Source organism: Saccopteryx leptura, chromosome 3 (genome assembly GCF_036850995.1).
Source record: "Saccopteryx leptura isolate mSacLep1 chromosome 3, mSacLep1_pri_phased_curated, whole genome shotgun sequence".
Lineage (NCBI taxonomy): Eukaryota > Metazoa > Chordata > Mammalia > Chiroptera > Emballonuridae > Saccopteryx > Saccopteryx leptura.
Window position 1 is genome coordinate 92528571 of NC_089505.1, and position 14737 is coordinate 92543307.

The following is a 14737-nucleotide window of genomic DNA, read 5'->3' on the forward strand; positions in this document are numbered from 1 at the left end:
CTTTAGAATATTTATCTTCTGTGGATCAGAAATTTTCGAGACAACTTTCTCAAAATGCTTTTTTAAAACTTTCCTTTGCATCTCATCCATGTTTTCAGTGCCTTTATGATCTTTAAAATTTTGCAACACCCATATGAGTTCTCTCATTTTTGTTTACTATTTGTCTATAAGCTATTTGTTGCTTCCTGAGCCTTAAAATTTAAATAGCTTGTTCTGAGTTGATGTTTCAATGTGAAATTCTTTTGTAACTTCAGAAAGTAATTATAAAATAATTAATATTTGTGACTTCTAAGTGAATGTTGACAAATTTAACTATTTTACAAATAGCCCCAAAAGATCTAAGCTGATCCAAAAGAATAATTGTAAAATAATATTGGTGACTTATAGATGAATATTCAAATCAAATAATTATTTTGCTAATTCTCTCCCCTCCAAAGAATCTGTTAATGCTTTTACTTTGCCTTTCCTACTGTTTTGTAGTTTTTACACGTCTCCAGAGGGCAGACATGTTCAGCCTGTTGTCTGTGTTACTGTTACTCTGCGTCTGTGTTTGTCTTCCCTGTAACCTGCCTTATTGCAGAGGGTGGGTGGTGGAGATACGGCTGGGCTCTGGGGTGGATCTCACTGGGACTGGAGTGTCCTGTATGTCTCTGCATTCTCTGTTCTCTGGCCCTCCATATCAGATGACAACAGTTTAGCAGTTGTTGAGGTTGTCTTGACACTTTAAGAGACCAGTATTTGAATAGAGATACTAATTTTATTATTGCTCTATTGATACTGATCATATATATATATATATATATATAATCAAATGATCTTTATGATATTAAATTAACTACTTGTGTCCTGACTTGTGGTGATGCAATGGATAAAGCGTCGACCTGGAATGCTGAGGTTACTGGTTCAAAACCCCGGGCTTGCCCGGTCAAGGCACATATGGGAGTTGGTCCTTCTTACTCCTCCTCTCTTTCCCTCTCTCTCTCTCTTTCTCTCTCTCTCTAAAATGAATAAATAAAAAAATATTATAAACAATGTTAAAAAAAAGTTAACTACTTGTATGAGTGATTTGTCCTAAAATTTGGAAGCAATACCTTGAAAAGTTAAGTACACATATATTATTAAAACTTTGGATATGTAAAATCATGATCAAGCTCTTATTTTTCTAGGCATGTATGATACCAGTAAAGAATAGTTGTTGATAGGTAGTTACATGCTCGGTATTTTTATGTCTGCCTAATGTCCGTTACCTGGTAACCATCAGCCAGGTGGAATGAGAGGGGTATGTAGAAGTATTCAAGAAGGTTTGGTCAGGCATAGAAATCCAAACAAGAAACTAAAGCATAAGCTGGGGTCAGAGAAGTCCTAAGGATTTTAAGATTTTCAGTATTTACCTTTGGAAAGCCAGAGGCATTTAATTGTTCTGTATTAAAAATAAAATTGATAGAGTTGTTAAGATTCAGTGATATGTGTGGAGAGATTCCTCTCTGCCTCTACACTGGTGGGGTTGGTAGGTCAAGGTCTCACATTTGGTAACACCTGACCTTGAGGTGTCTGGATTAGTTAAGCAGGTGTGTAAAGACAGTTCTGGTGAGGTCAGCACCAAGCATGACAGTAGTGTAGGAGTGCCATGTCACTGCCGCAGGTCCTGCAGGGCTCAAGGAATCTGAAGGGAGTTGCTTCATAACTGCTGTTAGAGGCAACAGTCCAGAGGTTCTCAGTTGGGATGGTACATGAGGATGTGTGTGGCTATTCATGATTGTCACCATGTGTGAAGGCACTGCTGGCATTGATTGCACCAGGGCAGTGCTCAGTGGCCTCACAGGAAGGAACAGTTCCCTGCAAGGAAGAGTTGTCCAGCCTAAATGCAGTGGTCCTCAGACAAAGTCTCAATTCTTTTGTAGCATCCCTTGTTTTGAGTATGGATGAATAAAAATTTAACTTCCAAAATGTCCTTTGAGAAGTCAGTTGGATTTGTAGTGCTTTTGGTATTGAAAAATATTTTAGATATATAATTTGACAATGTGTATGAGGCAAGAGGGAAGATGTTAAGATTCTTCTTTTCTCTGGAAAGAAAGCTGAATGCATTCTTGTTTGGACACAGAGGGAACAGACAGTGTGGGAAGTCAGAAAGATTATTAATCGTGTAACAATGAATTATATTGTACTTTTTTTGGTTTTTAAAAATTATTGTTAAGAAAATGTTGGCCCTGGCCGGTTGGCTCAGTGGTAGAGCCTTGGCCCAGTGTGTGGATGTCCTGGGTTTGATTCCTGGCCAGGGCACACAGAAGTGCCCACCTGCTTCTCTACCCATCCTCCTCTTGCTTCTCTCTCTCTTTTTCTCTTTCTCTTCTCGCCTCCCCTCCTGCAGCCATGGCTTGATTGGAGCAAGTTGGCCTTGGGCGCTGAAGATGGCTCCATGGCCTCCACCTGAGGCGCTAAAAAATGGCTCTGGTTGCAATGGAGCAATGGCCCCAGATGGGCAGAGCATCGCCCCCTAGTGGGCTTACCGGGTGGATCTCGGTCAGGGTGCATGCAGGAGTCTTGTCTCTGCCTCCCCACCTGTCATTAAATTTAAAAAAAAAGAAAAAGTTAAGGTTCATTGATATAACAAATACAATGTTTTAAGTATAGTTGGCCCTCTGTATTTGTAGGTTCTGCATCTGAGGATTCAACCAATTGAGGATTGAAAATATTGTGGAGGGGCAAGTTAGGTTGTTGCTGACTGTACCTATGGAGTTCGGCATGGGATGATTGTGTCTGTACTGAACATCTTACTTGTAATTATTCCCTAAACCAGGGGTCCCCAAACTACGGCCCGCGGGCCACATGCGGCCCCCTGAGGCCATTTATCCGGCCCCCGCTGCACTTCCAGAAGGGGCACCTCTTTCATTGGTGGTCAATGAAAGGAGCACATTGACCATCTCATTAGCCAAAAGCAGGCCCATAGTTCCCATTGAAATACTGGTCAGTTTCTTGATTTAAATTTACTTGTTTTTTATTTTAAATATTGTATTTGTTCCCGTTTTGTTTTTTTACTTTAAAATAAGATATGTGCAGTGTGCATAGGGATTTTTTCATAGTTTTTTTTATAGTCCGGCCCTCCAACGGTCTGAGGGACAGTGAACTGGCCCCCTGTGTAAAAAGTTTGGGGACCCCTGCCCTAAACAATACAGTGTAACAACTAACTATATACATTGTACTAGGTATTACTAGTCATCTAGAGATGATTTAAAGTACAGTGTGTCCGTAAAGTCATGGTGCACTTTTGACCAGTCACAGGAAAGCAACAAAAGACATAGAAATGTGAAATCTGCACCAAATAAAAGGAAAACTCTCCCAGTTTCAGACCTATTCAGTACAGTTCAATGTGGGCTCATGCACAGATTTTTTTAGGGCTCCTTAGGTAGCTATCCCGTATAGCCTCTACAGACTTGTCACTGACTGATGACCTACCAGAACGGGGTTTCTCCACCAAACTGCCGGTTTCCTTCAACTGCTTATTCCACCGAGTAATATTATTCCTATGTGGTGGCGCTTCATTATAAACACGCTGATATTCACGTTGCACTTTGGTCACGGAATCAAATTTAGCGAGCCACAGAACACACTGAACTTTCTTCTGTATTGTCCACATCTCTACTGGCACGGCTGTGGGCTGCTCCGCTGTATACATGGTGTTACGTCATCATCTGTGCATGTGCACATGCTGCCACATCATCCTACAGAAACTGGGAGGGTTTTCCTTTTATTTGGTGCAGATTTCACATTTCTATCATCTTTTGTTGCTTTCTTGTGACCGGTCAAAAGTGCACCATGACTTTACAGACACAGTATATATGGGAGGGTGTGCATAGGTTATATGCGAATATACCATTTTATTTAAGGGGCTTGAGCATCCGAGGATTTTGATATCTGTGTGCCTGTAAGCTAGAATCTGCAGAAGGGGAGGAAGAGGAAAAGGGAAAAACAAATGAAAATCACATGAAAAGGAGGCAGCATCTCAGAAGATGGCAGTTCCATTCTTCCATGTGCTTAGGTTGAAAACACTGGTGCCACCCCTGACTTCCTCTCTTTCATACCTAGCGTCTAATCTGGCATTAAATGGGGCTCTGTTTTTCAAATATAGCCAGGATCCAGGGTCTGTTTACATCTCTTCTGCTACCTGGGCCATGCCACCTGCATCTCTTGCCAGGATTGGGGCATCATTTTCCTGAGAGGTCTGCTCACCTCCACCCTGCTCCCTTATAGCCTCTTTTCCATATTACTTTGTATTAGTTTCAGGTGTACAGCGCAGCGGGTAGCCCGTCATACACTTTACAATGTGTTTCCCCTGACATTTCAAGTACCCACCTGGCACCACGCATAGTTATTACAATGTTATTGACCATATTCCCTGTGCTGCACTTCGCATGTCGTGACTGTCTGGTAACTACCAATTTGTAGTTCTTGGTCTCTTTAAATCTAAGTCACATTAGGTCACTCTTGCCACCTCCAGCCTCTCAGTGGCTTTCTATCTCTGGATGGAAAAGCTATAACCATTCTGATGTACAGTGCTTACCTTAGAAAGCTCATATAGATTAAGTTAAATATTTGTAAGGGTGATTTGTCATAGAATTTGGAAGCGATAACTTGAAAAGTTAAGTACATGTATGTTATTAAAACCTCGGATATGTAAAATCAAGATGAAGCTCTTATTTTTCTTAATACCTTAATTTTATGAGTTTTTTTTTCTTCTTTTTCCAAGTGAAAGGAGGGGAGGTAGACTCCTGTATGTGCCCAACTAGGATCCTCCCAGCTACCCCCATCTGGGGCCATGCTCACAACCGAACTATTTTTAGCACCTGAGGTGAAGGGTCCACAGAGCCATCCTCAGCATCCAGGACTGATGTGCTTTAACCAATTGATCTATGGCTGTGGGAGGGGGAGAGAAAGAGAAAAGGGGAAGGGGGAGAGGTGGAGAAGCAAATGGTCACTTCTCCTGTGTGCCCTGACCGGGAATCGAACCTGGGACATCCACATGCTGGGCCGATGCTCTAACGCTGAGCAAACTGACCAGGGACAATTTTATGAATTTCTTAATCATAATTATCCTAATCCATTCTCTCCCCCGTCCTTTTTGTTTTGTTTTTAGTTTATTCATTTTTAGAGAGGAGAGTGAGAGGTAGGGAGAGGAGCAGGAAGCATCAACTCCTATATGTGCCTTGACCAGGCAAGCCCAGGGTTTCGAACCAGTGACCTCAGTGTTCCAGGTCAATGCTTTATCCACTGCACCACCATAGGTCAGGCTCTCCCCTGTCCTTTTTGACATCACCTTTTCCACTTTCCCTCTCACTGTCTACATACCAGCTACACTAGCATCCTTGCCCCTCCTCAGACACCCAGGCATGCTGCCCAGCAGGGTTTCTCACCCATGTACCCCCTTCTTTATGAAGCTCCTCCCCATGCTTTCTGAGCTCATAACTCTCCTTCTGGCTTTTATGCAGATGTCCATTTGTCAGTGCGACCTCTTCTCTGACCACTCTGTTGGATAACAAGCAGAGCCAGAGATTGTGATCCCCACCTCCCTCTCGCCTCCTCTTCTCTAGACCACTTGCATTGTCAGACATACTAAGCATATACTTACTTGTTCATTGCAGGCCTCTTCCCTTAGAGCAGCGGTTCTCAACCTGTGGGTCGCGACCCCGGCGGGGGTCGAACGACCAAATCACAGGGGTCGCCTAAAGCCATCGGAAAATAATAGCTTTAGGCGACCCCTGTGTTTTGGTCGTTGGACCCACAGGTTGAGAACCGCTGCCCTAGAGGGCAGGGGTGGGTCTGCTCACCGCTCAGAAACAGTGCTGGACACACAGTGTGCTCAAGGGGAGGCGGGAGTAAAAAAGTTGGTGGAATATGGTCAGAAACCATGGCTGAGTTATCCTAGCCTCCCTGAATGTGTGTGTCTTGTTAGGTGAAGATGGTTGTACTTACCTTTGTGGAAGTAGACTGAGCTGATTTATGTGGAGGTCACACAGAGCAAGCTGGTCTTGGAGAGCACTTCCTGAATGATACTGATGCTGCTGCTGCTGATTCCAATAGAAGGAAGAGGCAAACAAAAGAAAATGGGAAAGCACTGTGGTTCTTGCCAAAGAGCTCTCATGAAAGCATGTGCATTTTACTGTAGGCTGTTTGGTCCAGTCCTCAAAGAGAACAACAGCCTGAGGCCAGTGTTAGTAAAATCCACCTACAAAAGCTTAGTGAGAGGGCAAGTGAACCCCTGACATTTTATTCACTCTCCTGCGTCACACAAGATTCTCCTCATAGAACTGTTCGACAGTCAGTAGGCATTTGTGGTCCAGAGGTCAGGTGCGTGACCTCCGGGGCCCCTAATCTCCTGTCTGACACCCAACTGTGCATTTGTAGCTTGGTAATGACCTTCAGTGTCATAGATGAGGATCCCTTATATTGAGTGTAGGATGTCGACTACAGAAGCACATGTGTGTGAGGAAGAAGCCAGTGTTAAAATGGAAAGAGGCCCTGGCCAGCTGGCTCAGTGGTAGAATGTTGGGCTGGTGTGTGGAAGTCCCGGGTTTGATTCCTGGCCAGGGCACACAGGAGAAGCACCCATCTGCTTTCTCCACCCTTCCCCCTCTCCTTTCTCTCTCTCTCTCTCTTCCCCTCCCGCAACCAGGACTCCATTGGAGCAAAGTTTGCCTGGTTGCTGAGGACGGCTCCATGGCCTTATGGCCTCTGCCTTAGCTGCTAGAATGACTCCGGTTGCAGTGGAGCAACACCCCAGATGGGCAGAGCATCGCCCCCTGGTGGGCGTGCCGGGTGGATCCCGGTCGGACACATGCGAGAGTCTGTCTCTCTGCCTCCCTGCTTCTCACTCCAGAAAAATACAAAAAAATAAAAATAATAAAGAAGAAAATGGAAAGGAATGGACTTTAAGGGCTCACCTCCAGTATCTGAAATTATACTCCCTTGAGTGTTTACTTGCTATGCATCTATATTGGTTTGGCTAGACTGAGCTCTCTAACGGGATGCAAGTAATGGAACATATTCCCTGTGCCAGGTATGAATAAAAGCTAGTTCAGATGGCCAGGCCCTAGCTTAAATATAGTGTCTTTGATTGTTACAGGTGATCAGGTGAGTGTGGTTAAATAGCTTAAGGAAAAAAAAAAAAAAGGAAACAAAGAACACCTAAACAGTCCTTATTAATGAATGGGGTGAAATGTCAAAGCACTGGTCTTCATGAGTGGGCAGGCAGTCTTTTCTATTCTGAAGAATACCATTGAGTTACGTGTTCCTTGGTCTATTAACTATTAGAACATACAGTTCCAAGGTGAGTAGCGTGTTGGGGGTCTAGGAAGGAGAGGGTATTATAGGTAAGTTCATGGAAAACTAGAGCACTGTTTGATGGTGTGTATGTATACGTGCTGAAACTTAGACTGTTCCAGTGGAAGGAGCACGGCTGTCACTAATTATGAAGGACTTCAGTTGAGTCCTAGGATGTAGGCTGCATAGAGGTCCCTCTTCATAGGTAGTTCTTTAGAAACAAGTATGTCATGCATTTGTAAGAAACAATTTTGTCCTCTTGTTATTTTATTATTACTATGAATGTATGGAAGAAAAAGTTTAAAGGAGTAATTATAGTTCTTCCAAACAGGGTTTATTGAAACATTTGCATTTTATTTACTACCAGGTTTTGGTTCTGTTCCTCAAAGAGAACTCTCTATGAAAATGTTACTGAATCTACCTTTCTCGCTCAGGAACTTGGAAAACAAAATAACGTAAAGGGGTCTAATTGTGTTTATATTCAACACAAGGTTGATATAAGTCAGAGAAGGTCAATTACAGTGTGCAGCGTCACCTAGCAAGGCTTCGTGTGTCTATTCACAAAGCTAATTTATTTCGTCTTAGGAATAATGCAATTCCAAAGCAAAAATTTGATGTCATTCTAATGAGTCTGCTTTCAATTGTAGGGTACAATGAAGCCCTGGTAAAGATTAGCAAGAAATCAATTTTATTGTCGATAGTAAATCTGTGCAGTAAGCTCTCGGCGTAGATTAAAGTTGGTCTGGCCCGAGTTGCTTTATGAACAGCCCTTTGAGGAAACTGCAGTCTGTATGTGGTTTTAAATCACTGTAACTTTGTAGGCAGGTACATATTACAATTGTCTGTTTTTCTTTTTAGGGCTCATGTAATCAAAGAAGTTTCTTTGTTGTGTGTATCTTTTCAGAACACAACAGGAATTGAAAATGAATCAGGTGAGTTTAACTATAAGAATTTATACAAATACATTCCCTAGATGTTAGACCAGTTCTTGATTTTTAAAAGGTAGTAACATACACATTCATTCCTTCCAGATTTCCTTTCTGTTCTTAGTGCCATGAATGAATTCATTACTTCATCGTATGTGTTCGTGGAGTGGGGTGTGCTTTCTGGGGGTGTAGGCTGGCATTCTGTGGAGCCCTGAGCAGAGAACTCATTCATTATTAGAGACCTTATTAGTTTACACCTATTTTTTTAAATCTCTCTCCTGCCACACCCTGGTGTTAATATTTTGTTTTGAAGATTATTAAGCTTTCATTTTCAATACTTTTTATTTTGTAATTATCCATTGGTTGAAAAGAGAAGATGGAAAGTTTGATTGGGTTTTTTTTTAGATCAAAATTGATCAAATGGGAAACTTGAAGCTGTTCTGTCTTTGAAAACCTGTTCATGGAGTAGTAACAAGAGGGCAGATATTGAAATGTAAGATGTGCTTCTCCTTACAGGGAGTGTGGGATTACCTGGAGAGGACACAGTTGTGCTGTGGACATTTCTGTAGCCTCAAGGGTACTCTGCTAAGTAGAGCCAGTTACGTGGATTTAATATGTTCTAAAGTAGGATTCTTATATTCTGATCTTAGTATTATTTACTTGCAGTACCAGAAATTTATGAATGTCAGAAACATTCTCTTTTGAAAGCTTTATAAACACGTTTAAAAATATACGAAGAACAAAACTTAAAAATGTGAAGTCCATAATTTTTAGCATTTAGCTTAAAACTACCCGACTTGAAGATATTTTTTACCCCTCTTCCACTGAAACTCTGGACACCTTTTTTATCATTTACAGGTGTCTCTAACTGAGATCACAAGACCAATTTTATTAGGCGGCCAGGCTTAATAAATTCAGTCCTGTATTGCACCGAGAGATGTGAAATTTTTGGAATGGATTCTTTGATTTCTTTTCATTACTTTCTTTATCAAAATATGTTTACTTTAATGCAGAGGGCCATACGTCATAAAAAAATGAATCTGGTGAGCACATGGGACACATGGTTTCTATTATTTAAAACTTGCAGATTTACTGACATGCTTTTGAAGGCAAATTATTTTTGAAATGGTAAAATGGGGGAGGGAAGAGAGAACAGAGTGGGTTTCCACAGTCGCTGCCCATCAAAGCTCTGTGCCTGTGTATGTCATAGATTCCGTATATTTTCCCATTTGAAGACTGATTCTTCATGCGAACCTTGTCACCCAAAGGAACTTGCTTTCCTAATGGCCTAGAACTGTTGTTGTGAGAGGAGCCTTGGTTTTGGATTAGAAAGATTGTGAAATTTTCCAAAGCGGGATCTAAATTTTGACGTTGCTTTTGTTGCCTCATCGTTCAGCGATCATTTATTTCAGTGGCTACAACTTGAACCTTAGGCTGGAAAATGCCTTGATTCTTACATTGTGTTAGGCCAGTTGGATTTTATTTCTAATATTTTATTTCTTTGACGCCTCACACCTTCACTTTAATATTTTATTTATATCAAACGAACTTGTGCTTAAAGAAGGTACGCATGCCATTCAAAAGAGTTGTAACCATTTTTTTTTTTGGCTCTCTTACAATTTCATTTTGCTTTTGACAAGTTTTAATATCAGATCTGCAGAGGACTGCCTTTGATGCCAAATGCCAAATATCAATGCTAGAGTGTCCTCTCATGTTTCTAATGGTTAGCACATTTATGATTTGGGTAAAATTTAAATGGTCTGGTAATAATGAAACTTTTATTTGTATTATAAAAGTTGTCCACTTTTTATCAGTAAAAGTTTTAGCATCTTTAATTATATTTTCATTATTTGAGGAATATTAGTTATGTGACATTTAGTCCTGATTATTAGTCATGGCATAAAAACTGTGAGTGGTTTTCAACAGTTGTCCCAGTAATTGTTAAAAATTAAAAATGGTTTCCGGACATTTTATGTTTTTCCCTCTTGTATTTATTCTTCTCATTTGCAGCCAGTGAAAATAAGTAGTAAATGCTTAAAAACTTCAAAATAACTATACACAATTTAGATATTAAAAAAGTTTTAACTTGACCAATATTGATTTTTAATTCAAATCTTGATATAGTGAGTTTAGGCTTAGATTTTTTTCACTCCGACTGATCTGCATTGCTTTGATGAATGTTAGCTGTCAGATCTGTCCCTTATGGTGGGTGTGGTCTCTAAGACAATAGCACAGAATCATTCATTCATGTGGTCCCGACAGTCGAGTTTGAGGAACTAAAGGATCCTAGGAGTGAGCATAGCCTCTGTTTACAAGCCAGTCCTTCAGGGAAAGCAGTAGTCCGAAGCCCAGAGCTGCTGGTATTTTAAACACTGGCTACTGCAGCAGCACTCTGGACTGTTTGGTGTTATTATCAACATGTTTCAAGTCATTTCTGGTGCTGTAGCTGGTCAGGCTTTTCCTGCAAACCCAGCCCTGAGCTCCTAGAGCCCTGAGACCCACATGTTTTTTTGTCCCTTTTCTCTTCTGGTCTGCTCTCCACTCAGCCTCGTCTGCCCAATTTAGAACCCAGCTTGCTTTGCATGTGAGCCTTTGTTCTTCCAACTGAGCCCAGGCCTGGTTGGCAGGCAGGAGGGGCCGTCTCCGCTCCTACCCCTGCTGTCTGTTTTCTCTTCTCTCCCTTTGCGGATCGTAGATACCCTCTGCTCCATTCACTCACACACCCATCTTAGTATTTAACTTTTGAGATGGTCCACTCTTCCCTTCCCTTTCTCCTAGATATCTTAGAGAACCCAGAACTTCATACAGACTCTCTCACTGAATCGAGTCTAGAATGCTGAACGCAGTTCCTCACCTCCTGTCCTCAGTGTCCTTTAGCTATGATGTTCATGAGATGTCTTAAGGAGTTGACTCCTGTTTATATCACTTAGCTGATGGTAAAATTTTGGTTTCATTTCACTTAAAAGTTGCAGACTTATCGACATTAAATGAAGACAATGCTGTACTTTATAGAACACTCAAGGCAAGCCAAGTTCCATAATGTAGATGTGCTAGAGTTTAACACTACTTCCTGTCTACTGAGTGCTCACCCAGCACGCCAGGCACCTCATTAGGTATTGCACATACATTTTCTTGTTAATTCAGTCTTTGCACCCACTGTGTGAAAGTTAGGTTTTATAATCGTTTTATGGATGAAGACGCTGAGGCCCAGAGGGGTGGTGATGGCTCATGGCTTGCTCAAGCAGCAAGCGGTAGACCCGACCCACACCAGGCCTGTCAGATGCCAGATGCCGAAGTGCAGGTTGCTGCTCATGGTGCTGTCTTGCTGTCGGTCAGGACAAGCTCTGGGGTGCCGTGCACACAGGCAGCTCCAAAGTCTGAGGGCCCAACACAGCGACCGTTTGTTCCTTGTTCCCAGTATACTGCAACGTGGCTCTGCTGTTGTAGTTGCTCAAGAGCCAAGGGGGATGGAAGCTTTGTCTCAACAGGTGTCACTTCTGTTTACATTTAATTGGCCAGGTTAATCATGTGGTCACATCTAGCCTAAAGCTCAGGTGGGGGCAGCAATGAGTCTGTCTGGTGCCTGAGAAGAGAGGGGAGGGGAGAGGAAATCAGGGGAGGGGAAGGCAGGGGATGGGAGGGGAACTGTGATATCTAAGTGCAGCCTCAACCATTCTTTCCAGCTTAACACTATATTTGAGGACATTTTCTTCATTTGGGCAACTTAATGGACCTGCCAGTTTTGGGAAGGAGAGTACTTTTTTATGTTTCAGAACTATTCAAGTATTATTCATAATTGAATAATGTAATTAACATCTAACAGTATATAGGCTTTCACTTTAATGATTTAATACAATGGCCTTGGTTACTAATTGACTGTCACGCTTAATTTTTTACAAAGAATCTTTGTATACCTCAAATTGTTAACTAATATTGGAAATTTCTACCAGTACAGCAGCATCTGTATATTGTGATCAATCATCTGTGGTATTGCCAGTTAACATGAACTTTTATACGGCAATACAACAAGGAGGCTTTTAATCACTCTATGTGGCAGAGCCAACCCTGAGAATTGATAAGCTGCCCCCAGTTCTGTTATCTTAACTGTTCTGAATGTCCCTTCATCCCGTCACTCCTCCTGTGCTGACTGCATCCCAGTGTGTTGTGGGTTCTGCAGACGGGCCCAGGCTCTACTCTGCGGCTCACGTGCTCAGAGGGAGACAGTGCAGGAGCCAGAAAGACAGGGCAACCAGGTAACGTGATGAAGAATGCAGGTGGAGTGGGGGAGGGTCTCTGGATTGCACGGTCAGAGGAGGCTATTCGGGAGGGGTGGTTAACAACAGAACAGTAATAAATTAATGGAATTATTAATAATAATTCATAATTGAATAATAGTCCCAGGTAATAACCAAGAAGCATATGAATGAGGATCTGGGGAGAGGAAATTCTAGGCCGAGTGAACAAACAGTGGGTACAGAGCCCTTGAGGTGGGCACGAGTTTGCCGGTTCAGGCCCAGAGAGCAGGCCCGGCTGGGACTTGGCAGACCCCGGGGCAGGCTCTGCGACTGGGGTGAAGTTGGTGTGAGAGGCAGGGGCCACGTTTATAGGTCCTTAAAGGCCATGGGAAGAAATTTGTATCCTGAGTTCAGTGGGAAGCCACTGGACAGTGACATAATTTGGTTTTCTGATCTAGAATATGCTCACTGTGCCATGGAGACTGGGTTGTAAGGGGGCAGGAGTCTGGTAACATGTTGTTCACTGTTGAGCTTAACACTATATTTGAGGACATTTTCTTCATTTGGACAACGTAATGGGCCTGCCAGCTTTGGGAAAGAGTACTTTTTTATGTTTCAGAACTATTTGACTGTTGTTTTTTCCAAAGACGGTGCATGAGATTTTATCGTTCTGTGTCCCCATCTGTTTATTGTTACTGCAGCCCCAACTCACTACTTAACCAAGTACAGTTCAGTGCTGTTTCGGTAAATGGAAGCTTATCTGACCCCCCCCCCCCCATTATTTGCCCCAAGAATAGTAGTTAAGTGTCTTGATTGCAAGTTTAAATGAAGACTTGTTCACAGAATTTGAGTTTTAATACTCTTTAATTCTTGGATATCTTTTGCTGGTAACAGTGATTACTATTACTATGGTGATTATTAATCTGTTGTAGCAATAACATATATCTTATTTTGATTATACTATGACTTGTTCGTAATATTAAACAATACTAGTCACCAGTGTTTTGATCAAATTGCTACTTAAACCCACTTGGTGCTTTAATTAAATCAGTTACATCTGATCTAATAGTTTATGGCCATTCTCTGGGTAGAGCGTGTGAAAGGAGGTACTTCTATAAATTTAAATGATGCAGGAAAACTTGCTTATTCTTCTATTAAAAAAAATAAAAATGTTAATACATGTTGCCTATGTCGGGGCTACGTGCAGCCAGTGTGCCCGTCGCCAGCGCCAGCGTTCTGCGGTGCGGCAGTCCCTTCCTCGCTCCAGGGACTGCTTGTCTGGGTGTGAGGGAGGGGTGGAGCAGGCCAGCTCCAGGGAGCAGAAGGCAGGGGTGAGTGGTCAGGGCACAGGGCTAGCTCAGCGGTCATTGTGAGGATGGACCAGAGTAGACTTTACCCAGTCTGAAGGGAGACTGTTGGAGGGTTTGAGTTGGGTTAGAAATAAAGATTAAAAGCTTTTTCCTGTAGCATTGGTATATTTGTGGTTTATTTTCTTGGAGCATTCAAGTTTCATTTCAACGTGATTTAAAGAGGAGGATGTAGGGTTTATCTACTTACCGGTGTGAGTGAGATGTTCTCACTTGCACTGTGCAGTTCTGAGTCTTGACGCACATGTAACCCCCACCACTGTGAAGGCACCGGCCGTCGCCTGGCCCACAGAGCTCCTTCCTGTGGCTCTGACGGTCTCCCCGCACACCCTAGCTCCGGTGGCCACTGAGCGGCTCGCTGTCCCCGGGGATCGGTCTCTCCTGTTCTAGGATTCCTCACAGATTGAAGCATGAAGTACGTGTGCTTTTGTGTTGTCTCCTGTTGGTCGGCACGGTGTGTTTGAGATTTGCCCATGTGTTGTGAGGATCAGCAGTTTATTCCTTTTACAGGAAGTATTTAATGGGCCGTCATCTGGCCATGTGGATACATCCGTACATAATCATATTTCTGAAGACTTGGTGAGACCCTGGGATGGCTTTCTAGCTTTGATGTTAGGTTGCTCCTCCACTTTTCCTAATTCTAAAAATATATATTATGTAAAAAATTGAAACCACTTGTGCCATTTTAGCATATTATTAACATCAAATTATATTTTTATGAATAATTACAAATGCAAACTTGGTTTTTCAGATTTTTGAAGAAAACACTTCCAACTAAGGCAGTTTTTATCCGTTATGACTTAAACCTCAATTAATAAAAAAAAGGTGTGTTTAGGTAATTAATGTGCTTAATGATGGCACCTAAATTTTATTTTGACTCATATGTTCTGCTAAC

General features: G+C 42.1%; 1 protein-coding gene across 8 annotated transcripts in view; it reads left to right on the plus strand.

Moving 5' to 3' along the window:
• Positions 1–14737, plus strand: part of PRDM2 (PR/SET domain 2) — a 111377-nt gene that overhangs the window by 10251 nt on the left and 86389 nt on the right. For 7 of the 8 annotated variants that reach the window (XM_066375119.1, XM_066375109.1, XM_066375111.1 and 4 more), the window contains exon 2: positions 8173–8246. The exons of the other annotated variant lie outside the window; for it this stretch is intronic. In XM_066375119.1, the coding sequence (XP_066231216.1) occupies positions 8238–8246 (9 nt within the window). In that variant the 5' untranslated portion in view covers positions 8173–8237. The remainder of the gene's footprint in view (positions 1–8172; positions 8247–14737) is intronic. 8 annotated transcript variants of the gene reach the window in all.